Below are 27,428 nucleotides of genomic sequence, written 5' to 3' on the forward strand. Positions count from 1 at the left end.
TATGCTTAGCTGTTACTTTAGCACTGGCAGTATTGTATAAAATTGATCTATCAATACTAGAATACCTAACATATCCTAGATACAATCACGTATAAATTAATTACAGTAAAAAGTATAGCAAAGAAATTTACCTGCAAATTATTTGCTCTCTTCCCATTAACAAAAATAGGATTATTCACAAAATTGCTGTATTTCTGTATGACATCTGAAAAAAAGACAAATATCAGTTAAATATAAAGAAAACCAAAAATCTACAAGAACTAAAGTTCATTTAAAAAAAAAAAAAAAAAAACAGAACTGTGGTTTGCACTACATGTGTTGTGATTAGTCTTTTTTTTTTTTGTGTGTGTATGCATATAATCAGTACTTTTTTGAGGAGAGGGGAGGAGAAGAAAACAATTAGTCTGAAAATGCACCAACATGCTGTTTTTTAATGATATTAAAAAATAATGGAAATGGAATCTCTTCATCAATGTGTTTGTTATAACAGCAAGTATTCAATGCCCCTACAAAGTAATATTCACAATCACTTCACTACAAGATGTTATTCTTAGGAAAATGGCAGGATCCAAGACTAAAATGTGCAACAGATCCAAGTTTCCTGAAAAACTGAAATTTTGTTTGTTTACATCCAAAAAAATTAGCATATGTTATCAGAATTGTACTATATTATGGATATTTCTCTATCAAAAGTCAAACAATATTTCCTTGCATATTTTCCCCCTAGCTTTTTGTAGTGCTCGTTTCTAAAAATTAAAAAAATATTCATATAGCTTTCCACTTCCCCTATTGTACATAGTTTTCTCTCTGAGGGCTGGTTAATTGATAAAATGTATTGATTTGATAATTTTTATTTTCAGTGCATTCAGTTTGCATTTGCACTTTTGTATTGCATTTCATCCATTTTATTTTCCTTTGCAATTATTGTTTCAAACATATTTTTTGCATATTCTACATTAAGCTACTACATTCCAGCTCATAGCAGCCTTATCTACTGGTGATGTGTTCGACCTTTTGAAATATCGGTCTTTTGTTTACCTCCTTCTCCTTTGTTCCTCTGATGTCCCTCTTGGGAACTGCACTCAAGACTCATGCATGTGAGCACGCTCCCTCCATAACCAGCTCGATAAGAAGCCAATACAGCTGGAGAGCATGACAAATCCAACTCAATCACTCTTACATACTGTAATGTTAATACTGTTACATATTCTTATTGGACCAAAAGTTTCATTTAAAGAAATAATATTGTTCATTTGTTATTTTTCTTACTGTTACCATGTTCTTCGGAAATTAAATTACTTACATACTTGCCAACCTAAGACACTCAAAAATCAGGAAATTTTTTAAAAAAATCAGGAGAGTTTTCTCAACAACAAAAAAATTTTTAAATGCTAGATATAGAAAAATATATTTTTAATAATGAAATAGCTTTAAAAATAACTAATTAATATCTGAAAGTTCAACTATTATTTCTTAAATGCAAGTGCTGCAATAAAACTTACATGTAAAAAAAAAAAAAAAAAAAAAAAAAAAGTTTTACTACTTGTACCTTCTAATAACAGAAAAATACTCTACTCAGTTTTCCTATCATTAAATAATACTTTAAGCAGATCATTAATCATTGATTGTAAAACATGAACTAAAAAATTGTGTTAAGAACATTGAATGATGGCAAAATGGAGCGTACAAAAATGCAAAAAGCTCTGTTAAATTCCGAAGACAAAAAACATAAATATTCGGTCTTCACAAGATAAACTTACAATAATTAGAAAATGCGTCCCTTGTCAAGTGATTTTTTTAAATTTTATTTAGGGAGAACTTTATGCTTATATTTTGTAGTATTTATTTGAGAACTGCTAATCAAATTGTCCACAGATGCAGAAATTAATTTTTCCCACACTATTTTTAATAGTGGAAGTATAATTACATCTCCATTAAGATATTATATAACTTTCAACAGATTCTTTTTATCTTAGCTCTAGAGGCATTTACTTCTTTCTTAAAAAATATAAGGAGTGGGTTTCAATGGTCGAAGATTTTAGATAAAAATTTCTCTAAAGATAAACAGCATGTTTCAGATTTTTTACTTATTTCAGTATTATGCAACTGTTGGAATTGTTAAAATTTTTTCTTCCTTTTAGCAATTTTTCCAAGTTAATAATAAATATCAACAATTTGTTCATTCACACTTACTGGCAAAGAAGCTGACCGTTTTTCATTGCTCGGTTTAAGAGGTGACACATGCATTTCATAATTTGCAAATATGAATTTTCTTTTGCTAAGATGCCTGCAACATCAATCTTCAAGCCTACGATTCCGAGCGCATTGTCGACACTAAGAGCTAAGCATTTATCCTGAAGAATTGTACTTTTTTTTAAAGTTTTAATAATTAGCTGTGCTATATATTAAAAACTGCTGAATCTCCTTCAAAAATGAGGCCAGAAAGTAAACTATACTCAATTTCTGAAGACTCTGGATTAACAAAAAAGAAACAATATTGTATACATTTTTGCATCGGTATTATTGCTTCCATCCATAGAGAGGCAGAATGGAATTGTTTTAATGCAATCAATATCTGAAGATTTATTTTTCATACCAATTTCTTCTACAACTGCAGCCATTTTTATCCTTGTACTTGAATATTTCTTAGTAATTTTACTGTCATGAAATTGATGTATTGTATAGATGTATTCCTTAGTAATTTTACTGTCATGAAATATTTTTCTGAAACAGCTGCAGCATGTTCCGATGCATTCAGTGACAGGTAAGCGCTTCAGTAAAAAGGTAGAGATGTCCTTGTGTACACGCACATTTAAGAACATCAGCCCTTCCACCGTGTGAAATAAAAAAATCACAATGACAAATGATACGCATTGCAATATTATATTTTCTTGCCCAAATAATAGAAGGAATGTCATTGTATATGATTTTTGAAAAGTACATGAATATTTTACATTTCTCGCAGTCATAACTAAGGTAAAAGATCGTAGTTTCTGGGAAGCACATGAAACTTAAGGTGAATTCAGTTGTAAAGTTCGATTTTTGTTGGGCCATAATATAATTCTCTGTAAGAGGCTGTCAACAACTTATTGTATCATTAAAACTTCTCAGTATAGTTCTTATTACAATCACATTTGACAAAATGATTACCCAATTTTGGGCTGTTCTAGATCTACATTTTACTAAATCTGCATTTAGAACTGGATGATTTCCTTCATTACCATTACATTCTGTAAGACTAAGCATCTCGGGCAACCTCTAATAGCTCATCTTCACCAAGGGCTTTGTTAATTAACAATTTATAAATATCTTCAAATGACAGATCATCAAATCCTTCTCAACTAATATTATGTGTCATTGCAATAATGTTAAAAAATTTGGTCATATTAGGAATGATGAGATTTTTTCTTTTTACTCACTGCGGCCAAATCCCTTTCCAACATGCAATCAAAGTTGCTAGTTTAAATTCAGTTAATGCTAATCCAACTTGAGTTAATGCTAATTCACACACCAATGAGTTTTAATGTTTCATTTTTTAGCTGGTCCAAAATATGTTGGAATGTTTGTTTTATGTAGTATGCTTCAAATGTCACAATATTACCTTAGCTTGGAAGTTATAACAAAGATGTATTAGCTTTAGGTAGCAGAAATAAAATCCGAACATTTAAGTGTTCCAAGATAGGACTACTATGCTTACAAACGAAATGTTTCTTAGAATTAAGCAATAATAATAATAATCTTAGAAATCGACTTCTCCCGGTTAATGTTAAATCAAAATGACAAATATAAAAAGAGAATTAAATATTTTAAATTTTTATTAAATCAAATTAGTGTAAAAACAAAGTAAGATGTATTACTTTTTAATACACTTATTTAGTCATCAAATCCAATTATTATTTGCATGCTACAAAACAATAATTCATGTGCATAACTAAAAAATAGAGTAAAAAATCTAATTTCCCATAAACCTATAATCTAATAATACCTTTAATAGTTCCTTCATCTGCAAACTCTCTGCAGTCAGATTTTAGATAAACCACAATTTTTGTTCCAGGCTGAACACCATCAGCTTCCATTATCTCATAAGAACCAGAACTATAAAACAGGTTTCTGATTCAGCAAAGCATATGTTTCTGAATTTGTTTATAATAAAAAATGTAAAATATTCATTTATAATTCAAAAAGCAAAAGAAATATTAATATCAGATTAGCACCAAATATTTTTCCTTAAAAAAATATACATACATAAGGGCTCTAACTATGATGGAAGACTTAATTAGTTTTATCAACTTATTAAAAAATTAATAATTTAAATAATTTCACAGTCCAAACCTACCTTTTTGATTTCTATGAACACTTTACAAAATTTCTTCAATATTTTATAAAATTTCATAATATTTTTAACATGATTGCTGCCACTGGCTCCTATCAGAGTAACATGGCATTATAAGCATATAGGGTTTTTACACACTTTTGCATGTTGGAATTAAGGACTATTAAAAACTGATGTCAAAATTTAGAATTTAGATTATTAAATATAAAAAGTAATAAAATAAACTAAATTAACTTAGCTAATAAATATTTAATTAGCTTATTAATTAATTAAAATAAAATAAATTTATTAAAATTGAGAACTATTCAAACTGTTAAAGGACCATCAATGAAAAAACTAAGGACTTATCACGCAAATAAAAACTAAATTCAGCAGCATAAGCAGCCCTTAGAGAGCCATGGCAGGCAGTGCCGATATCTGCTTTCTAGGCTCTGGGAAGCTTGTGCATCTTGCCTGTCCCTGTGGTGCATCTTGCTCTGTTTGCTATCTGACAAGCGATCATCAAGTAAATAGGAACTGAATAAACTAAACCAATTATCTACACTCGAACTTCACTTTTGTCACAGCACTTTTGCAAATTGTAAGAATAAAATAAATCTGTAAGTACGATACATCATTATTAAACATCCTATTTAATTTGATTATAAAACAAATTCAAAAATAAAATTAAATTGTTTAAAGTAATTAGTATGAAATTATAAAATTTGAAACATTTATATTTTACACTTATAATAATCCCACATATTTTAAAGAAGATTAGTTGCTTTTTATTTAAATTTTACTAAAATTAAGCTTATATTAATTCTTTTTCTTATGCCTCATTTCAACACATGCTTGCTTAGTTCAGAAGTAAGTCAAGTTATGTCAAGTTAAACAGTGAAGTAAAATAATAATCAGCATAACTCATAACAAAAGACTGGCTGTTGCCCCCACAGTTAGTTGCTTAGAAACAGACATTCACTGATCAGAACAGATGTAAATGCCTGACAATGGTAAGCTAGTTGCACTTTGTCTAACAGAACCAGTGTCATAGCTTCATGTAGATTTACTGAAGTTATAACCCAAGCAATAAAATTCCAATAAGCCACTAAAGAACTAGAGATGATACGTTGTTTTGTATTATTTTAAGTCTCATTAGCTGTAAGTAATAAATTTTGTGCCCCAAAGGGGTATTAGCCCAGAAGGGCTATTAAGTCTCAAAATGGAATTTTGCATTGAATCACCATAAATGGCTGTATCGCTTTTCAAATTCTTGCCATCAAATATTATGGCCCTGTAATATATTTAAAGAAATTAAATAATGAAGAATCTGCATAAATGGGTGTACGTTTCTCCCACTGTGAAAAAACAATACCTAGAGCTATTAAATTTTGAATAATGTAGTCCTCCACCCGATTACAGGCACCTAGAAGCCCGAATCTTGAATTTCGAATTTCTTTTATAATCTATTTCATATTTTTAAATTTTTAAAGAATTTTTTACTAAGAAACTCAATGACTTAAAAGCGAGTAGTGGCAACACACTGTATGGAATAAAATATTTTATCTTTAGGACAAAAGATTGCCTATCCAAAATTCTAAACATATGCTGTTTTCAAATATTTTTAGCTCAAAGAGGCATTAACCCAAATGCTCTCGAAACATGTACGCATGAGTAAATGATTAAAAAAAAAAAACACTCTCTTCGGCATAATATAAATCTGAAAGCTTTCCTACTTTTTTAATATTAATTTTTACATTTTAACTTTAATTTTTACATACAAAGAAAAGGTTTTCCCCTTTTTACAATAGCAGGAAAGAGACAAAAGCACACAAATTATAAGTAAAAAGACTGGGGATATAAACTAAGACCATTAGTACAATATTTTAAATAATAATAGCAGGAAGGAGACAAAAACACACAAATTATAAGTGCAAAGATTGGAGATATAAACTAAAACCGTTAGTACAATATTTTAAAAAATATCATTCTTTAATATACAGTAATAAGGATTTTTTACATTTCTTTTTGTTTTCTCATAAAAATGTTCTGATCCTTTGTGATTTACCTGTGATAAATAGAATTGTTATAACTTAGTATATAATATTATGTTATGTAATAAAAACATGTTAACAATTTAATAAATTATCTTGGAAAATAATAATTCAGCATCAACTCGAATCAGAGTAAGCAGCTGCTAGCAATATAAAATTATTGAATGTTGTTATCAATGTCACCATCTGTGATCAGACACACATTTTTCTTGAAAATTATATTTTTCTATTAGGGCCACAAATTGCATTAAATTTTATGAAAAAGTGTTATTGTAAGAGAACTTTGTACATTATTCGAACAAATCCTGATTGGCACAGGCAACAGTGATTCATATCAAAGGACAGTGAATGTGTTGGCATATTTAAATCTGCTTTATTATGTGAAAAACTGCAGGGAAAAAAAAAAAAAAAAAGTTATCATGAGTTATGCAAAGGAACACAGACTTTTTTTAATGCAAAAATTCCTTAACCAAGTAATACTGAAGATGCACGTATTTGGAAGCTAGTAATTTATTGGAACAGCATTTAAAAAATAACACACTAAATAATAATAATATAATTTAAAAAAATAATCTAAAATAAATTGCAGTTTCCTCAGATGCTTTACTGAACCATGTAATCATTTAATAAACTAAATTTTTACAATTTATTAATAAGGAACAAATGTTTTACCCATCAGACACCCATCTATATGCTTTAGAACCTGGCTTATGAGACAAAGAATACACTTCCACTTTTTCAGCAACCATAAAAGAAGAGTAGAAACCTACACCAAACTGGCCAATAATCTTATTGACTGCACAACTTGTTGTCTCACTTTTCTTTAGCTCTTCCAAAAATGCCTAAAATTTTAATATGAAGATTTATTCATAGGCATCTAAAATAAAGAAGCTTAACAAAAATTACTGATTTAAAAAAAATTTATTACAGGTTAATAATTTGAACTTTCTAAATGAAAAATTTTAATGTTTTAAGCTTTACAATATATGATAACATTAAGCAAAATCTTTTCTAAACATCACAGCACTTAAAAATAGATAATATGTTTAAGATAATAAGGGCCCAAAAAAATTAATCAGCTAAAAACTATGACTGAAATTTTTATATTTAATCCATCAAAAATTTGTTTGATACGAGGGCAATCCCAAAAAAAAAGGTCTCCTATTTTTTGGGGACGTAGAGAAAGTTTTAATATGGTTGTTGGCAACACTGTTGTGAGTGGTGCCTTTTCCGCTACCACATAAGCACGCAGGCGCTTCGCTCGGATGCTCAGTCTTGGCTTGGCAGCCATTCGAAATGGAGCTCCCGATAAACATTACCGCCAGGTGCGAAGTGCAAGCAGTTATTCGATTTTGAACGCAAAAGGCGTTAAACCGGTTGAAATTTACCGCCTATTGACGGAAGTGTATGGACAGTCGTGCATGGATGTCAAAAACGTTCGCAAGTGGTGTAGAGTTTCCAGCCAGTCGTACTGAAATTCATGACGAAGAAAGGAGCGGGAGGCCGTCAATTGCCGACGAGACAATCGTGAAAGTTGAGTAACTCAGCTTTCGTGATTGTTGAGTTCGTATTCGTTGAGTTCGTAAAATGCGTAAAGATCGGAGAATCATCTGGATGCTCCTGAAGCTCCTCAACACTTCCTGAAGGGCATGGCGGCAAGCTGGTATGACATGGGCATTGTAAAACTGCCACAGCATCTACAAAAATGCATCGACCGAAATGGCGATTATGTTGAAAAATAAAGCATTCTTCAATCTTTAAAGTGATGTAGCAATTATAGAAAATAAATGGTTCTTTGTATATCTAAAAATATAGGAGACCTTTTTTGGGGATTGCCCTCGTAGATGTCGCAGTCAAATGCATTTAAATTTCAGAAAAATCCTAATTTCCCATTTTTTCTCACTTTTATAACCTTACTTCAGATAAAAACTAATAATATTAAACCAGTAATTCTATTTTCAGTACTATTATTATTTAACACAAACTAAACCCAGCCATGAGTAGGAAACATTTATAAAAATTACTTGCATAAAAAAGATCCCAAAAAATTTAATCAATACTCTTTTATAATATGAGAATGTGAATTGGTTTTCTATATGAGCTTCTGCATTCATCAAACAGCTCTAGTGAGTGGGGAAATGGGGAAAGGAAAACAAGATTCCCTCACAAATTGCATTAAAAACTGAAAATTAAAATTGCTAACCTTTGATCCAGATCTAGCAATTGTTCCAAGATTGCTAATCATTTCTTCTTTAGTCATTCCAATTCCTGTGTCCTGTGAAAGACATTTTCATAAGTTTTAAAAAGCATATTAGTCAAAAGATTTATTCTTTAAGCAGACAATAACTAAACAGACTAACTTATTTCAGGAGATTATTAAACAGCAAACATTAAGAAATGCAGTGCAAAAAAAGTAAATGCAGCGTTAAAAAGATAACAAGTAGTCAATCCATTTTAAAATTATGACAATTTTGAGCAACACGTTTTAAAAATTATCACAGCTTTTACCAGCAGAGAATAAAAAAATTGAGCAGATATTATTAAAATGCACTTAAATTTGTACCTTTGAAAAAAATCAATGTTTTTACAGAAATAATTACAAAAGTCTGAAGTTAAGTTATTAAATAATGATCTTTTTCATTCTATTTAATACAAAAACACTTGAAAAAATGTATATTCAACGACTTTTGACTGTATATATATATATATATATATATACAGTCAAAAGTCGTTAATTCAGACACCCATAATCCGGAATGATCTATAATCCAGACCTCAAAGCTACAAACTTTCTGCGCATGCATCGCTTTGCCGCATGCGCATAGGCGTTTACACATGCGCGTAAGACCTTTACGACTGCGCATAATACGTTTATGCATGCGCGTTTAATTTATAATGGATGATATAAGCTAAAATTATCTAATTATCTATTTCAGTTAATGTTGCAGATTGCATTGTTCCTTAATCTTCGAATTGGATACGGCATATTATTTTTTGCAGACTGTTAGAGCAATTTTATAAAAGTAAGCTTGAACTTTCGATTATGTCAAACAGAATTTCCGATGTTGGAGCTCCCAAAGGATCTACAAAGCAAAAGTATGTTTCGATGTCCATCAAACAAAAAGTGGAATTGCTGCAAGAAAATGGATAAAAGCATAATCCTTTGTTTCTCTAACCATTCCGAAATCTGTTTATCAATCTCACGCTGCTCTGCGGTGGGGGGGGGGGGGGACGCCGCAGCAGGCAATGAATTGGAAGTTGATCTGTCAGTGCTACCCTTATCTTCAGGGCAGATGTTTTTATTTTATTCGGCTTATAATTCCTTACAAAATGTAGTATTTCATCTCGATGTACTCCGTCTTTGATGCAATTTAAATAAAATTCCTCGTCATTATAATTCATTTCCGATAGTGAAGAAAGTGACACAGAGGTTGCTGAAAATGAAAAAATTTCGATTGACAAATTAGTCGGTATTCTCGACACAGCAATTATAGGACTTGAACAGCGGAACTTTGTAATTGAACAAGAAATTATATCTGTTTATAGAATTAAAGAGAAAGTATTATCACATAAAACGAAGCAACTTAACTTAAACAACTTACATTGAAAGAAATGTTTAATAAAGTAAACAAATAAATCTTAAGCTTTTTTTTTTTTTTTTCTTTTGTAAATTTTGATACCCTTTAGATCATAATTGTTCTTTATTTCATAAATTACGGTTTCATATTTTTAATTTTATAATTTCTGCATGCTATCTTACCAGATTTAAACTGATGATCTATAATCCGGAATCGCCGAAGTCCCGACGAGTCCGGATTAACGACTTTTGACTGTATATATATATATATATATATATATATATATATATGTGCATGTGAGGTTCCTTTAATTTGAATATCCAGTAATTTTTTTGTTTCAAATCTATACTGGCATTCTGTTTTCATGCCAGGATGCAAATTACTTTGTATGTATTTAAGTGATGTTTTAAGATTGTTTAAACAGAACATGTTCTGCCACTTGTGGCCAGGTTACTAGATTTGCCATTTTAGATAAAAATCCCTGTCTCTTTCTGGGTCTATATATGTGAGTAAATATATTATACATATAAGTACACAAACACAGGCAATAAATACAAGCAGGTTAATGAGACTTGTAATTTTATAAAATTTATCTGTTTCATATTTTAATAACGTATTTATTCTTATGTACTCTTTTTCAACATATACATATAAATTCTAATTTAATTATTACCCCTTGATAAATAAATTTTGAAGCATACTGTATGACTTTCATAATCTTAATTTCTAAATTCTTATTGTTTATAAAATAGATAGCTTGATGAAAATCAAATGCTCTCAATTGCTTAACGCATCAGACTGCTTAATCATAACAATACTGCTTATGGAATCAATTCATACTGACAAATTTCATTAACACCTAAAAAGATTGCTTTAGCAAATAATACATAAGCAAATGCAGTAAGGAAATAAACGACCTTAATAATTCTTTCTCTATTTACTGTGCAAATTCTTACACACATAAAACTTTTATGATGAATGTAAATATTATTTATTGATTCCATAAAAAAAAGTGGTTTTCTTACATATTATAATATATCTAAAGGATAGTTAGTTAGATTGTGACATGGATTCTATTATAATGGTACAATATTATTATAATATATGGTACACACGAAAAACTGGCCCCATGTGTGCACAGCAGTGAGATGAGCCTATAGCTAGCTCATCTAACCGCTTTATTATTGCACTTCAGCAAAGAATCTAATAATGAACACTAATGGTATGCAGGCAGGCCGGTTTTTCGTGTGTCACTCAAAGCGATTCCATTTAGAGATTATAGCATACATACTTGTATAGTAAATGTCCTAGCTTGCTTGTCTGTAGCTATATGAATTTCATGAGGTCTATCCGGGTCTATTCCTGATTCTCCACTAATCAGTTGGGCATGCCTAAGCTTCTCTAATGCATCACTGGCATTGGAAATAAGTTCACGAATAAATACCTGAAAACAAAAACAAACAAAAAAATAACTTTCTCTCCTTTTTTTTAATAGTTTAAATTGCCTTAATTATTTACATTATATTTTGATTCAATTTTATAATTTTGCTCTGAAATCCAACTCATCAAGTGCATTTGTTTGAAAATTCAGAAAATGTATAATCATTTTTACTACTTCAATTAACAGTTAATCTTAAAAAACTGTATTGCATACTTAAGTCATTATTGGATACTCTAAGAGAATTTTTTATGTAACTTCATAAAATTCTAAGAAAAATAACTCTTTCTTAAATCTAATTCCCTCACTTGACAATAAAAAAAGTTTTGCAATAAAATTTTGAGATAAAGTTAGTAATTTTAACAAAGATGTAATACTAAACAGGAACACAAAAGTTTAAATAAATTTTAAGAAGTTTCTAAAAGCATTTTAGATAAATGGTTTTATTTGCTAGTGCATACAAGGCAGTAATTCATTAGATATCAATGCAAAATTTGAGGGGGGGAAATTCACTTATAACTGAGGAGAAGAGTATGAGACAAGAATAATAAATATTCAGTTATGAGCATGATTTAAAAAAACAGTTGATAGTGAAATACTAAAATGCAAAGCAATTTTTCAGTTATGCTAGTTGTAACCATAACCACAGTGATAAGATTCAGTCTGCTCACAGTGTTCAACACAATTTTTCCTTCAGATACTTATAGTTCGGTAAACTGACTGCTAAAGCTGAACGGAAATATTTATTTAGGCAATTTATCACTAGTTAGTTTGATTTAATTTTGATTTAGGTAGCAAACATTCAAAGGGTTTTGAAATTTTTTAATCTCATAAAACATTTATCAGAGAAAGATTTGACACAATAGTTTGCAATATATTCTGAACATACATAGATGAAATCATGCAAAAAGCATAAGGCAGTACATTGATTGATAATGATTAAGATCAATATGAAACAAATGATATAAAACATAATGCATAGTTCTGGCAAAGTAGTAGATTTGATTTTAAAATAATTTATGTTTCATTATTAGGAATAATTTGAATTATTAATTTAAAATCACTAACACAACAAACATTACACATTCTGTTAGGAAAATTAACCATGTTTTTGAATAAAAATGCTTAAAATCATGTATAGTTTAAAAATGGCTGAAAAACTGTAAATATATTAGAATACCTCTTTGTCAGAATAGAGGGATTTTGCAACTATATCTAACAACATTCGTGTTTCTGCTTGAAATTCCAATTTCTCAGGAGTTCCTGAAAAAATGTTTAAATCAGCATAAGATACAAATTATAAATTACGTACTACTGCAGATACATAAATATTGTTTAAAACCAGAAAAGCTACAAACACAAACCACTTACCCGAATGCCTATTAGACACAATACTCAGTAAAGGATTCAATTTGCAAATTTTATGCATTTATTGAATTAATTTCATTAATGCATTTGAAAAAATACAGTCACAGAGAATTTTTTATTTTCTCACATTCATTAGTAGTTCTAATTTGTCTGTTCTTTTCCATGTTGTATCTATATATTATCAAACCGGTACTATTCAGTTTCGAGGGCCGTAAAAAAAATTTCAGCAAAAATGTACGTGCAAAAGAGCCAAATCTAGCAAACACGCCCATTTAACAGAACGCCAAATCTATTGTACGCGCTGATTTCAAAAGCCTTCAAAAGAGGACATGTCGTTCTCTTTCTTAAAAAGAATAAAAACCCACAAGACCTAAGTTCTTACCGGCCCATCTGCCTCCTCTCTGCTTTAGGCAAGATTTATGAAAAACTCCTCGTTAACAGGCTCAAGCACCACCTGCACAGAATTAACCATCTCAGCCCCCGGCAGTATGGATTCCGCACAGGATTTTCCACGACACATGCCCTTTACAATATTCAGGATACAATACTACGCAATAAAAACAGCGATATGCACACAGCCTTCATTTCTATAGACCTAAAGAGTGCATTCGACACCCTCTGGTGGCCAGCAATTAAGCAGGCCCTCAGAGGAGCACACTGCCCCTCCAACCTATTCAACATCTTCAACAGCTACCTCCACGACCGCCATATTCAGTTTGTAAATATCGACGGTACGACATCCAAGGTACAAGAAAAAGGTTGTCCGCAGGGGTCCTGTGCGGGACCGACACTCTGGAACCTCACCTTCAATTCAGTCCTTGAAACCAACTAGCCACAGCATACAAACATCACTGCTTATGCAGACGACGTAGCCCTGCTTGTAAGAGGACGCACCAGGAAAGAACTGGAACGCAACAGCACAGAGACCTGCACCTTATTTACCACCGCATGCAACAAATTAAAGCTCACGATCTCCATAGGAAAATCATCAGCAATAATAATTCCTAGACGAGGTACCAATCCAACTCGTCGTCCATGCATAAAACTCCTAGGCCGAAATATCAAAATTGTGCGGAATCTCAAGTATTTAGGGGTAGTATGGGACCAAGGTCTCACTTGGATTCCGCATATCATGGAAACCAGAAACAAGACGTCAATTATCGCCCGCAAGACAATTTCAAGGTCGCAACTGGGGCCAAAATCCCCACATCCAAAAAGTGCTATACCTCACAGTTGTAGAAAAAATAGCTTTATACGCTGCAGTGATCTGGGCGCAGCCAATGGGTACTCGCAAGATCAGGCAACTTACAACGCTACAACGTCCCTTCGCCCTGCAATTAAGCAAAGCCTACCGCACAACCGCCACCAGTGCAGCAACAGTTCTAGCCGGCATATTACCACTCCATATAAAAGCAGAGACGGAGGCAACTTTAACTAAATTGATCCACCTATGCAAAGATGCTACTTCGCAAATACCAGCTACAGTCCAGTCCAGTTCGAACGTCCCTCCACTTCTACCCATACTCATCCAGCTCTCAGAAGAAGTGGAACCCACATCAAAATTGACAAGCAACAGACTCACACCTCGACACACGCACCACGGAATGGGAACCAGATCTACACAGACGGTTCAAAGCAGGAGAATGGTGTAGGCAGTGCTTTTGTGCACTATGAGAATGGCAAAACTGTACATGACTGGCAAGGACAACTTCGCACTCACAATAGCATCTTCCAGGCAGAAGTACTGGGAATTACGGCAGCAGTGCAACATCTCATAGATTGCCAGATCCCACGAGCAAATATCTATACCGATAGCCTTTCAACTTTACTTGCACTTGAGAACCATCATCATGTCTCACCTCTCATACTCAGTCTCCAACATCTCCTTATGCAACACCATTTCAATCTAGTCTGGGTTAAAGCCCATGCGAATAATGAGGGCAACGAGGCTGCTGACACGTTGGCCAAAGATGCAATTTCCAACCCGACAGCCCAACTCATCACCGTACCTGCGCCCTGCTCTTATCTAAAGGGCCTTCTAAGAGAGCAAGGAATGCACCAATGGCAACGTGAGTGGACCGAATGCGAGACAGGCAGACGGACTTTCACCTACCTCCCGAAAGTTTCCGCCGATCGACTCTTTGCCGTAGCACCTCTCACCTACTTCATCACGGGTCATGGCCCGTTTCCCAGCTATTACAATCGCCACGGCATCTCAAATACAGATATCTGTGTCTGTGGATCAGAAGGGTCACCAGACCATTACGTATTTGAATGTCCTTTGACGGCTGCACACCATCTTCCGCTACCTACAAATAATAGGAACGCCTATCACCGGTTCCTTATAACGCATAAAGGAGCGGTTAATTCAATCTCCAGCATCATGAATACCATCGCGGCATTGGGTACAGACCTTTGCCTACCATGCTAAAATGACGCTATGGTGTACTGACGATAAGCTCTAAGACTAGTCCAGTGAATTTTACAATATCTGGGCTTCACCACAATTGTGTGTTTAAGCTCCCCTGCCCACAATCTAAAGTGGCAATACTAACAATTCGCAAATATATGGCATCTCCTTAGAGAGATGTGTTATGCCTCCATAATGATACGTGTGTAATCCCTTCAACAGCATGTGAACAACATCTTCTTACGCAGTGTTAGTGAACGCTTGTGTGCCTCACGGTGCACACATTGCTGGGGCACTGCCCAATAATTAGTGCCACAACATCCTCGTGCCTTTTATCAGTGTTTTTATCTATGTTCTTAGCGATGCTACAATAATCAACTCCTTAGCAATCTAACCGCACTCTTCCTCTGCACACATGAGTATTCATGAACTCATCATTCATCATTCAAGATGTACTTGTATTTATATCCAACAGAACTGCCTTACACTAACATTGTGCTCCAGCTTTCATGTGACTTCATGTACTCCATTTATCTTTTTGTGCCTTAAGTGACTATGTGTATGTACCTGTTTTTTGTGCTCTCTGTTTATGCATTTTATGCATTGTGCTTTGTGTATTGTTGCCTATGCAATTTTTTTTTTTTTAATGCGTACGTTTTATTATCCAAGTATTTTTAGTTTAACTACCTACTATCTGTAACATTACAGCTTTCCTCTTCAAACTGTAATACAATCCTACTAATGCCCTTGTAAGGCCATGTACTTCCCTTTGACAACCTCAATAATCTCCTGGTGCAGCCTCGTGTGGTTCCAGGAAGCTTTTGCCGTAGTTAGAGGAGGGTTTGGAACACATGCCTGTTTACTTCTGTTAGACACCAGGCGTTCCAGTCCTCCGTAACCTACCTACCTACCTACCTACGCGCTGATTTCAGATTGCGTAAGTTTATATAGTTTTATATTTCTTAAGACCCATTGAAATACTAGTTTAACTAATAATCATTTTTTGATTTTAAATCCTTTTTTGATATCCTATGGATTTAACAATTTGCGAATTGCCCATGACTAAAAGTCGGCAATAGAATTTTAGATAAAGTACAGAATCACCCACTGCTTGACGCGTTTATAAGAATTGCACATACTCGGTATCAATGTGCACATCGATCTATTTTCACTTAAAAAAAAATCCTAGAATTGCATAAAAATGGCACTGCTCACAGCCTTGGCTTTATCTATGTACACATCGACCTATTTTCACTTAAAAAGTAAAAGAAAATTGACAAAAATTCAATTGTTTTTACCCTTGTAAAAAGCGGCAAACAAATAAGTGAGCGATTCTGCACTTTACCGAGAATATTTTCAAAGAAAAGGCATCATTCATTATAGAAAATTACGTTTGAACAACCAACGAGATGAAATTATGCTTTAGCGATCAGTCGGTAGCGAAATAGCGATGCAGGCATCCATTCAGTTATGTTTAGCAATTTTTATGTAAATTATAATAATAAAAAAGCATTATATGAAATTAACCTTTCATCTAAATTAAAACATCAATCTTTAATAGTTATTTACTATTATACTTCGTTTCTTGCTGCAATTATTAGGGTTGCAGCAATTATTTTCGGTAGCATTGGCATCAACAATAGTTTGGCGATTTTTTACGGCCCTCGAAACCGAATACAGTCAAAAGTCGTTAATTCGGACCTCAAAGCTAAAATCTTTCTGCGCATGCGCCGTGTCGACGCATGCGCATAGACGTTTGCGCGTGCGCACAAGACCTTTACGACTGCGCATATGCATCTGCGCAAGCGCAGAATACGTTTTCGCGTGCGCGTTTAATGTGTAACGGACAGTATAAGCTAAAATTATCTAATTATCTATTTCAGTTAATGTTGATGATTGCATTGTTCCTTAATCTTCGAATTGGATCCGGTATTATTTTTTGCAGACTGTAAGAGCAATTTTATAAAAGTAACCTTGAACTTTCGATTATGTCAAATAGAATTTCCGATGTTGGAGCTCCCAAAGGATCTACAAAACGAAAGTATGTTTCGATGTCCATCAAACAAAAAATGGATAAAGACATATCCTTTGTTTATCTAACCGATCCGAAACCTGTTTATCAATTTCATGCAGCTCTGCGTGGGGGGGGGGGACATCGCGGCGCGCAATGAACTGGAAGTTGATCTGTCAGCACTATCGTTATCTTCAGGGCAGATGTTTTTATTTTATGCAGCTTATAATTCCTTACTAAATAAATTAAAACATCAATCTTTAATAGTTATTTACTATTATACTTCGTTTCTTGCTGCAATTATTAGGGTTGCCACAATTATTTTCAGTAGCATTGGCATCAACAATAGTTTGGCGATTTTTTACGGCCCTCGAAACTGAATACAGTCAAAAGTCGTTAATTCGGACCTCAAAGCTAAAATCTTTCTGCGCATGCGCCGCGTTGACGCATGCGCATAGACGTTTACGCGTGCGCGCAAGACCTTTACGACTACTTTACGATAAAATACTGTAGTATTTTATCTCGATGTACTCCGTCTTTGATATGATTTAAATAAAATTCCTTGTCATTATAAATATCACGAATACAAATCAAATAGTTTTCTGGTTGCAATTTTCTAATTTCGGCTATGCGTAATGTATGCTTTACGCATGCGCGCGTTGAAAGAAATGTTTAATAAAGTAAACAAATAAATATTAAGCTTCTTTTTTTTGTAAATTTTGATACCCTTTAGATCATAATTGCTCATTATTTTATAAATTACGGTTTCATATTTTAATTTTATAATTTCTGCATGCCATCTTACCAGATTTAAACTGATGATCTATAATCCGGAATCACCGAAGTCCAGACGAGTCCGGATTAAAGACTTTTGACTGTAGTACCATCAAACCTTATTATTTTTACAGATTTTACATAGATAATTTTAGTTAAATAGTTTTTTTGGGGGGGTCAGCATAATGTAACATAAAAACCTAAAGGAGCAAAGCCTGCCAGAAAAATAAGAATACAGGGGCAAGTTTATTTAACCTTGAGTAAATGGCCATCTTGTTAATTTGGCGATATATTGCCAAGCTGCCAACAGTTGTGGGAACTAATGTTCGTTGCTAAATATGGCAAGAAATCCCCAAAAGTCGCCAAACGACAGGTATCACCATAATAGGCAGAGTAATTGAATACATCACTTTATTAGCTGTAACTGTAATATGGCCCTCATACTGGCTTCCAGTAATTTTGAGAAGCAGAAAGTACTAGAAATATCTCAGCAGCCAGATGAAAACTATATAAGGCCAGAGAAAGCATCTGGTTTCAGTTTTTGTTGTTGGCTATTATTCACTCTGTTACAGACCTGTGCAGACACAACATTATGATTCCATCTTGTGTTCTTAGGATCTGTTTAGTTATTACTGCTATCTGCAGAATGATCCTTTTCATTTTCTTGAGGAAATATGTCACAAATTGATTGCAGTGACAATTTTGACAAAGCAAGTGTCTTTTTACTTTGCTAATTTAATAAAAGACAAAATTCACTTTCGGATACTCAATTCATTAAAGGAAAAAAAAAAAATGTTTTTTTCAAATGTGAAAATTAGCTAACCTCCAACAGAAAAAAATTTCACAAAATATCTTTTGTCATTTTTTACAGTTTACTGCATTTTTAACTAGTTTCCACAATTACTAAACATTAAAATAGCTATTCTACAATATTCTCAAGATAACAGGAACACTTATGTTAAAAACTAAAATTTTATTATTTAATAACTATGCCAAAAAATTTTAAGAGAATTTGAATGAAAATTTCAGAGTTCATTGAAATTTGTATTCGAGAAACTCAATGTACATTCAAAGAGAGGAAAAATCTGAACAAGATTTTACCTTGATATTTTTCTGTATCTTTGATGATAGTATGATAATCTGGATCTTGTGCAGGCTCCTGCTGAAATAAATAACTGCATGTTTGGATATATCTACCAGTCTCTTGATGAACTAAAAAAATAGATATATAAATAAAAATATATTATAACTAATATAATGCATAAAAAATTGAAAACAATAAAACTGGGACTAATGCAACAACCCATTTAAAGTATTGGAAAGTAAGTAAACATTTCACAAAACAAATTTCAAACACCTTTCAATATTTATAAAATAAATTTCAAAAATCTTTAAGGAAAAAACCATAGCTCCCTAACCGGACAATATTATAATTGTAGACTTTCATAAATGTAGTATCTACCTCAAAAGAATTTTGGAATAATGAAGACAAATCCTTCTCCCTGTCCAAAGACATTTAGTGTTAGATAATATTGATATCACTCAAAGATAATACGAATTACAATTTTACAATTTCTTGCCATAAAAAACCTTTTTCCTGAAAAAACCATATTTAACATGATTTTATTTTGAAAGATATGCTCATCTGCTTTCCAAAACTGAAAATTCTTTAAGTGTCTTTTATCAAAACATATTGATTTTAACTCTTTCATGACCAAAGTGCCCAGGACGGCCTACCATTCATATCACTAACAATGGATGGAAGGGTTATGATCTGTTTCTACCCATACCCGGCTAATCTTCGGAATATGGTAACAGGTAGTTTGGCGACATTTCGGTAAGGCGATAAAAGTTACTAGCTAGGACTTTAGCAGCGTACATGGATAAAGTCAAGAGTGTGCGCAATGCTATTTTTGTGCAAGTCTGGGATGTTTCTTTCAGTGAAAATAGGTCGATGTGTACCCAGAGGCGTAGCTAGGGTTTTCGGCGCCCGGGGACAAGTGACGATTTTGCGCCCCTTTCTCTGTGCCAAGAATGGGAAACATTTCATTCTAAAATTTCGTAACATCAGTTTGGCGCCTCCTGAATGCTGCGCCCGGGGACAGATGTTCCCCCTCGCCCCATCCTAGCTACGCCACTGTGTGTACAGTGTATGTGCAATACTTAAAAACATGGCAAGCAGTGGGCAATTCTGCACTTTCTCCCAATTTTGCACTAATCTTCATCATGATTAAGCAATTTTATTCCATAAAAGTTCTAGCATACGCGTAATTTGGCTAGCAGATTGTTGGAAAAAAATGTTGAGTTAAAAAAAAAAATGCCTTTACTTCGTGAAAACAAAATGGCATCCAAAAAAAAAACTAGCAGGTTGCTGTAGCAAGGTTGGTCGCCAAACTTTCGCTAAAAAATCGCCAAGTTACCATAATCCAAAGATTAACCCCATACCCTAAAATGCAGTTTCCCCAAATGTAATGTATCAGTTCATCTTTATTGTCTTGTTCTAAAAGGATTCTTTTACAGTTCCTTATCTTTAGGCTTGGTGCGGACTCAGTGACTTAAAGCCAGTTTATACCTGTCTGAGGACACATAGTGAGCCCCTCGCTACAATTACTTTGACAATGTAAACGCTCACTTCGTCCGAATAGAAACTTGGAAAGATGAGCCAGCTAGTCTGTTTCTACTTTGAGCCAGTTTAAAATCTATTCGGGCAGTAACTCCGAGCAGTGTTCGCAGAGACATAGTGCCCAGTGTTTTGGTCATATCGAAAATGCCGAGATGAATGACAATTTAACTGTAGCATTTCTTAAAGCATCTTGTGAAGTATTATGAGATACTTAACTACCTGAATATTACGACCATTGTTTATCAATGCCTAACGTGGATATAACAACTGATCAGAATGAATTTAGGTTTTTGATATTGTAGAAAACACATAGAAGAAAATTAAATTAGAGTATCGGATTCAAAATACTTATTTTAAACATATTTATTTCTGAATTTTCTTCAATAAAAAAAAATAAATTATATGCTATTCAACTACCAAATAAAATAATTCAACTACCCAATAAAATACAGGTTTCAATTAAAGAAATAAGTGAAAGGGCAAACATTTATTTTGTTGATATAAATTTCGAAAAACTAATTTCTACTCATGGCCAGTTACATCTAACAAAACATAAGCTAAAATTTTGAAATTTTGTTTATAGACTTTCGTTTTTATTTGAATCACAAATTAGATTTTATTTACAATCAATCGAAAGTAATAAAATAAAAATCACTGGCAGGAGGCGTATGAGGCTATTATTAGCATATTAAAATTTGAGGATGCTGGAGAGTTCAAGTAAAAGATTAATAATTTTCGCTCAACCTCATACACAGGAAATGGTCTCAAACACTTCTGGAATAAATATGCTGACTGTAGATTTTGGCACTCGAAATAAATATTGCAGATAACCGTAGCAGCCTTTTTATTTTGCTAGCAGAGAATCTCAAAAGAATTTTTTTTTTTTTTTTTTTTTTTTGAATAAGTGGAGTGACCATTTCCAATAAAGTTTCTATCCTTCACCCATTCTGATGAAGTTCTTGTAACTTTGGATATCCTCGCCCCGAAGTTCATTTAAAAGTTGATTTAATGCTCCCAATTCATCACGGCGAGCTACACAGTAACGATTTGATTTCCTTTTCTTCTTCTTTTTTCATTCCCTAGAACAGATATTAATATGTTGGAAACTGCTTTGCAAACTTCAAGCACAGCAACTTGCACATCGGTATCAATTTTGCAAACATACGGAGGCGAGTATTATACATGAATGACATGGGACAGCATACTTTACAGTTCAATTATCTAACAGATGGTTTATAGCATTTTTTCATTGTTAAATGTTACAGCAATTAAAGCTACAATTAATTTTCTATCAATTAAAAAACATCCTACTTTATTTGGTGGTTTTGTCTAAAATCCTTAGTAATCAAACTTGTAGAACAGCTCACTAACATATAAAGTCAACAGTTAATATTTTTATTAAAATTATAAAATAAACTCAGTACTAATGATCCTAATATTCAGCCATCTGCTAAGTGGACTGAACACATGCATAAAAAAAAATAATGTGTGTTTAAGTAATAGGGACAAAAAGATTTTTTTTCTCTAAAAAATTCAACAAAACTATTGTATGGAATATATGTGCTCAATATACAGTGCAAAGAAAGAGTAATTATTATACTTTACTTATTAAGATTGTTTAAATATTATTTTTAAAATCTTTGTTTTTTAATGAAATGAAGATAAAGTCTCATGGTGAAAAAAGTTACTACTAAAATTGGTGCAAGATGCCCAAAGCATATTATCGTGTTTGTCAATTCAGCATGTATTCTTGCAGGTTAAAAGTAGTTTAAAAAAATCTTTACATTAATTTTATTACAATCAGGTTAAGCAATTAATACCTAAATATTATTTAAGTAATGTCTAAAATATTAGCCCCTAACAACTTAAATAATTTATAGCTGACTTTCTCCATAATTCTTTCCAGTCAGCAGCCAATTACAAGGCGAGCTACAAGTGTGCCATCTGGGAGGCTAAGCTTAATGAAGCATCAAATGTATTAAAAAATTAATTTAAATATACTTTTTTCTGTGTACTAGCAAAATATCAAATAGCTCAAGATGTCTCCTCTCTAAAATAATTGCTATCAATTATGCTTAGAATTAAAGTGGTGGTGTATTTAATTACGGCAAAGCACACTAGGGCTATCTGCCTAAGGGGAGGGATGCCTTCGTGGAGGACTTTCTGAGGGGAACTGGCTTGTATACACGTTGCACATGGGGAAAACCACGAAAACGCCCATGCAGCCAGCCCGTTCGCGGGATTCGAACCTCGGACCGAACTACCAGTGTTCAGCAACTTTACCGCTCGGCCGCTGGTGGGCCGCTTAGAATTAAAGAATTTTTACAAAAATTGTAGATGGATTATGCAAGCTCTTTGGAAGGTTCGGAGTAAGACAAAGCACCAGTAAAAACTTTCCAGTTTTGGAAACCAATTCATATTTTGACATGGAAATATTCTATAAAGGTTGTAATACACATATCTGCTCATTTCTCAAAATATTACCAAATAATCTGGGGTGATGACGGTATGCTGCACTGATGCGCAACTCTATGTAATAACCAGTGTTGGTTGTATTTGTTAAGGTTGCATATCACTTACTACATACAGAACAAAAATATATTTAATATAAATCTATGAAAAGTTTCCATACAATACATAACATTGAAGGCAGAGAAACGATTATTGTGGGTTACTGTCCTCATTATATGAAGGTCTTGCTAGGGGGAAGAAACTCTAATCAAAAGTTTATGAATATCCGTAAATCTCGCCTTGCCTAAAACAGTTTGAAGACTGAATTAGTCGTGCCCTCTTAATTTTTCAGTTGTATTTTACATCTTCTGTTTCATTATAGTTGAAATGATATCAGAGGAGAAACAGGATCATTGGTCCATCAGTCCACCAAAAATCAAGAGAGACGCAGTGCAGATTGCTAAAATCCCTTAATACTGGCCGTGAAGTTATGATTCTTAGGCTCTATTCTTATATGCACCCTAAGATCATTAAATTTGGCAATATGTGTTCTGCGCTGGTTTTTGGCACAATGCCATGCTGTGGGATGGTTTGGTGGACGATGCTGTTTGTATGGCAACCCTTTTGACATTGAAACTTAGAGACATAGTGGCAAGATTTCAGTCGCGTATTTTAGATTGTGTGGAAAGTAAATTTAGTATTAAAAAGTAGGATGTTGGAATTGTTAACGAGTCTTTTGTTCAAGAGTTTGTTTATGAGGATCGAAGCATATTTTTGGAATTTCTGTGAAACTTTTAAAACGGAGTCCGAAATGCAGAGCTGCGATGAGAACTCGGATGAAGAAGGGCATTTCTGATAGTTCTTGTGTGTATTTGCAGTCAAATGCTTGCTGGTAAAGTATGTGGCTGTCAGCGGAGTTTAAGATTTGGATTGTGGTTTTCATGTAGTAAGTTAACTTTGGAGGAAGTTTTTATCATTACTTTCGAAATTTCAATTCGCAGAAAGACATGTGATATAGCAAAACTGTGGCACTTTTGTTGACAGACGTTGTGTGACTGGCGAAATTTTATTCACATATGTATAATGGTAAGTGCATTTTATTGTTTATATTTTGTAGAATGTTATGTTCATTGATTTTTTACTATGAATTTCTGTTGTTATTTGAATTGTTTGTAATTTATTTTAGTTATTTTGTTGATTTGCGCAATTTTTTTTTTTTTTTTTTTAAGTTTAAACAGAATGCTGTGTACATGGTATTCTTTGAAATTTATTGTTGTTATGTTAATTTATTAAAGCGAGGTGTACATGGGTTCAGAGATTTTTTCTCTGCCTAGATTGTGCAATTCGCAGATTTTTTTTAAGTTAAAACATATCGCTGTGTTCATGGATTCTTGTCAAATATTTTTGGTTAGAAACTTTATGTTTTTGCTATCTAAATTTCTTGTTTTTGTTTTTATCTTAAATTGTGTGTTCAAAATATGTTTTTTTTTTTTTTTTTTTTTTTTTGAGACATTTTAGGCTTAAAGTTCGAAATGTAGACAAAAAATTTAGATAGTAATATATGGCACCGTAGAATTTCTCGCCAAAAATGTCTGACAAGAAATTTGGCGACCTGAGGGTACATACAAGAGTAGTTCCGATTCTTATAATGCCAAGTGGAGCCGTAACTGAACCAATTACTGCTTCTGCAATGTCAGAGGCTGTTGTCTCACACTACAACTTATGAACGACCACACTCATGAATTTCTTATCTTTATGTGGTTCATCACGTCTATAATCTTTTTTTAACATTAAAAATGATTGTATGAAATACCATCATGTTTTGATCTCTATCCTTATAAACAAGGATGTTATGTTTGATGTTTTGATCTCTATCCTTATAAACAAGTTGGGGAATGTACAGAATCATCCACTGCTTGGCACATTTTTAAAAACTGCACATACTCGGTATCCATGTACACATCGACCAATTTTCACTTAAAAAAACTGGGTAGAGTAGACTTTAAGATATCCCTTGTATTATGGCGAAGTTGTTGTTTGATTTATCGCCAAGTTGCTGTTTCATTTATGGTAGCCTGAGTAGTTGAATGTTATGGAAACCCTATTGTGACGTAATTGGGTGCATGATTCTGGGAAATTTTGAATCATGGGATGTTTCGTAAGCGTTTTTGCGGTGTGTGTTGGTTTGATTCTTTAGATTGGTAGAATGGCCGAATGTCATTTAGTTAAGATTAATTTGAAGTTTCTGTGCCCTGTATGTAGGAAGGATATGCGTCTAGTCGAATATAAAAACCGTTTAGATGGATTTGAATGGGTTTGTAGGAAGAAAGGTTCAGATGGTCACTATGTGAAGCGTTTAATCAGAAAGAGTACCTGGTTTGAAAAAAGTCATTTGAGTATGATTGATATTTTGATTTTTACATGGCTCTGGGTGTACGAAGCGAACTTGAAAATCATGGTAAGTGAATATTTACTTTTGGTAGTTCTTAAATGTATAACATATTTTTCCTTTTTTATGTTATTTTATTGTTTGGTTTAAAATGTATTTTATTGAGATTATGTATTTTTTGTTTGCCTATATTGTAGAATTTGGTGCTCCTTTGACCTAAAGTGAAAATATATCAATGTGTACATGGACAAAGTGCGCAATGCAAATTTGTGCAATTCGAGGATTTTTTTTTTTTTAAATGAAAATAGGTCAACGTGTACATGGATAAAGTCAAAGGAGTGCACAATGCCATTTTTGTGCAATTCGGGGATTTTTTTTTAAGTGAAAATAAATTGATGTGTACATGGATACCGAGTTTGTGCAATTGTTTGTCCTGTCATTTTGGCTTTGTGTAGTGGTGAGTGCCAAAAATCGCCGCTTCACAAGCCAAAATAACGAGTCAAAGAATTGAACAAAATCGTCGCCAAGGGGTACCCTAAACTATACTTTTACCAAAAAAATCCCAGAATTGCACAAAAATGGCATTGCGCACTACCTGACTTAATCCATGTACACATCAACCATTTTCACATAAAAAATTAAAGAAAATTTACAAAAATCCAATTCTTCTTACTCTTGTAAAAAGCGCCAAACAAACAAGTGGGCGATTCTGCACTTTAGCCAACAAGTTTTATAGTTTTACCTTTTCACAGTTTTTCTGAGATGGCGATTCTGCATTTTAGCCAACAAGTTTTATAGTTTTACCTTCTCACAGTTTTTCTGAGATGGCGATTCTGCATTTTAGCCAACAAGTTTTATTTTGGCTTTGTGTTTGTTTTACCTTTTCACAGTCTTTCTGAGATCCAACTAAAGTAGATAAATAGTAAATAAGATTCAATAAACTCACTTTTTATCTCTACACAAAATTCTGCGTGGATTCCTCCACCGATATTTACTCAAATGACTGAAGAGCACCAAGCTTTCATTTATCGGAATTAAGATGATCGCTAACGCAGCAGATCGCACTACGGATTAAAATACTGCGCACAACTCATGTAAAGATCTAACTCGATTTAACTTGAAACACTACTTGGTCGAATACACATCGATCAGCGTGAAAAACTGCGTCATAAATGTTCTATACAGATTTCATAAACAATGCACTTAAAGATTCAAAGACAAAACTTACTACCTTTCTGTAGGGGAATTAAATTCCTCCTTGTAAGTTTGAAATAAGTATGTAGGGTATTTCTAGAAAAATAATGTAAAGACCGGCACACGCTAAATCGCATGGAGGCAGCCATATTTGTTTTGTATTGAAAGTTGTAGTTACAAAATTATACCATCATCTGTAGCTTCTGTAGCAATCTTGCTTTTGAGCAAGAATATAAGAGAAAATGTTGTGTTGTGGGACAAGAGTAATGTAAATTTTAAAAATAAAAAATTAAGGGATTCTCTTATTTTGGTAAGCTTTTTCTTCCCCATTACTTTATATATTCAAATATTTTCTATTATTAAATTATTTTAACTCCTCCAAGAAAGGTTCCAAAAATTGTTAATGATGCCAGGGTAATAGATGAAAATATTCAGAAACTACTTGAAACTGTGGTCGCACTTATTGAAAAAATTCAAAAAGCAAAATCTCCAGTCGAGAATAAAGCAGCGCAGAGACTAAATTGACTTCGCCGAAAATGAGAGTTAATCAGGTAACGAAGTACATAGCTTTTCCACCTCCTACACGAGCAATAATAGCCCAGTGGTAAAGAGCAGACTGGGTTTCCTCCGTTCATCGAGGTCGTAGGTTCGATCCCCCACCTTAATTTTGGACTTTCTGAACCTGAGAGAACTTTTTAATTTAGTTTCTCCATCACTAAATTCGAACTGCATGACTTAAAAGTCACGTTTTATTTTTTCGCCTACAGGTGGGGTGTTTATTGAATTTTAACGGCTTTTTATTTTTCGAATGGCCGTTGGCACGTGT

General features: G+C 33.1%; 1 protein-coding gene across 1 annotated transcript in view; it reads right to left on the reverse strand.

The window, feature by feature from the left end:
• Positions 1–26,794, reverse strand: part of Trap1 (TNF receptor associated protein 1) — an 81,513-nt gene extending 54,719 nt beyond the window's left edge. Inside the window, exons 1-8 of the mRNA XM_085813055.1 lie at positions 26,640–26,794; positions 19,047–19,157; positions 12,563–12,645; positions 11,236–11,388; positions 8,570–8,641; positions 7,039–7,208; positions 3,986–4,095; positions 132–205 (exon numbers count right to left, since the gene is read on the reverse strand). Of these exons, the coding sequence (XP_085669181.1) occupies positions 132–205; positions 3,986–4,095; positions 7,039–7,208; positions 8,570–8,641; positions 11,236–11,388; positions 12,563–12,645; positions 19,047–19,157; positions 26,640–26,751 (885 nt within the window). The 5' untranslated portion in view covers positions 26,752–26,794. The remainder of the gene's footprint in view (positions 1–131; positions 206–3,985; positions 4,096–7,038; positions 7,209–8,569; positions 8,642–11,235; positions 11,389–12,562; positions 12,646–19,046; positions 19,158–26,639) is intronic.
• Between the last annotated feature and the right edge of the window lie 634 nt (positions 26,795–27,428).

The sequence above is a fragment of the Stegodyphus dumicola genome, chromosome 3 (genome assembly GCF_044657685.1).
Source record: "Stegodyphus dumicola isolate Sdum_Otavi_A_Nest chromosome 3, ASM4465768v1".
NCBI lineage: Eukaryota > Metazoa > Arthropoda > Arachnida > Araneae > Eresidae > Stegodyphus > Stegodyphus dumicola.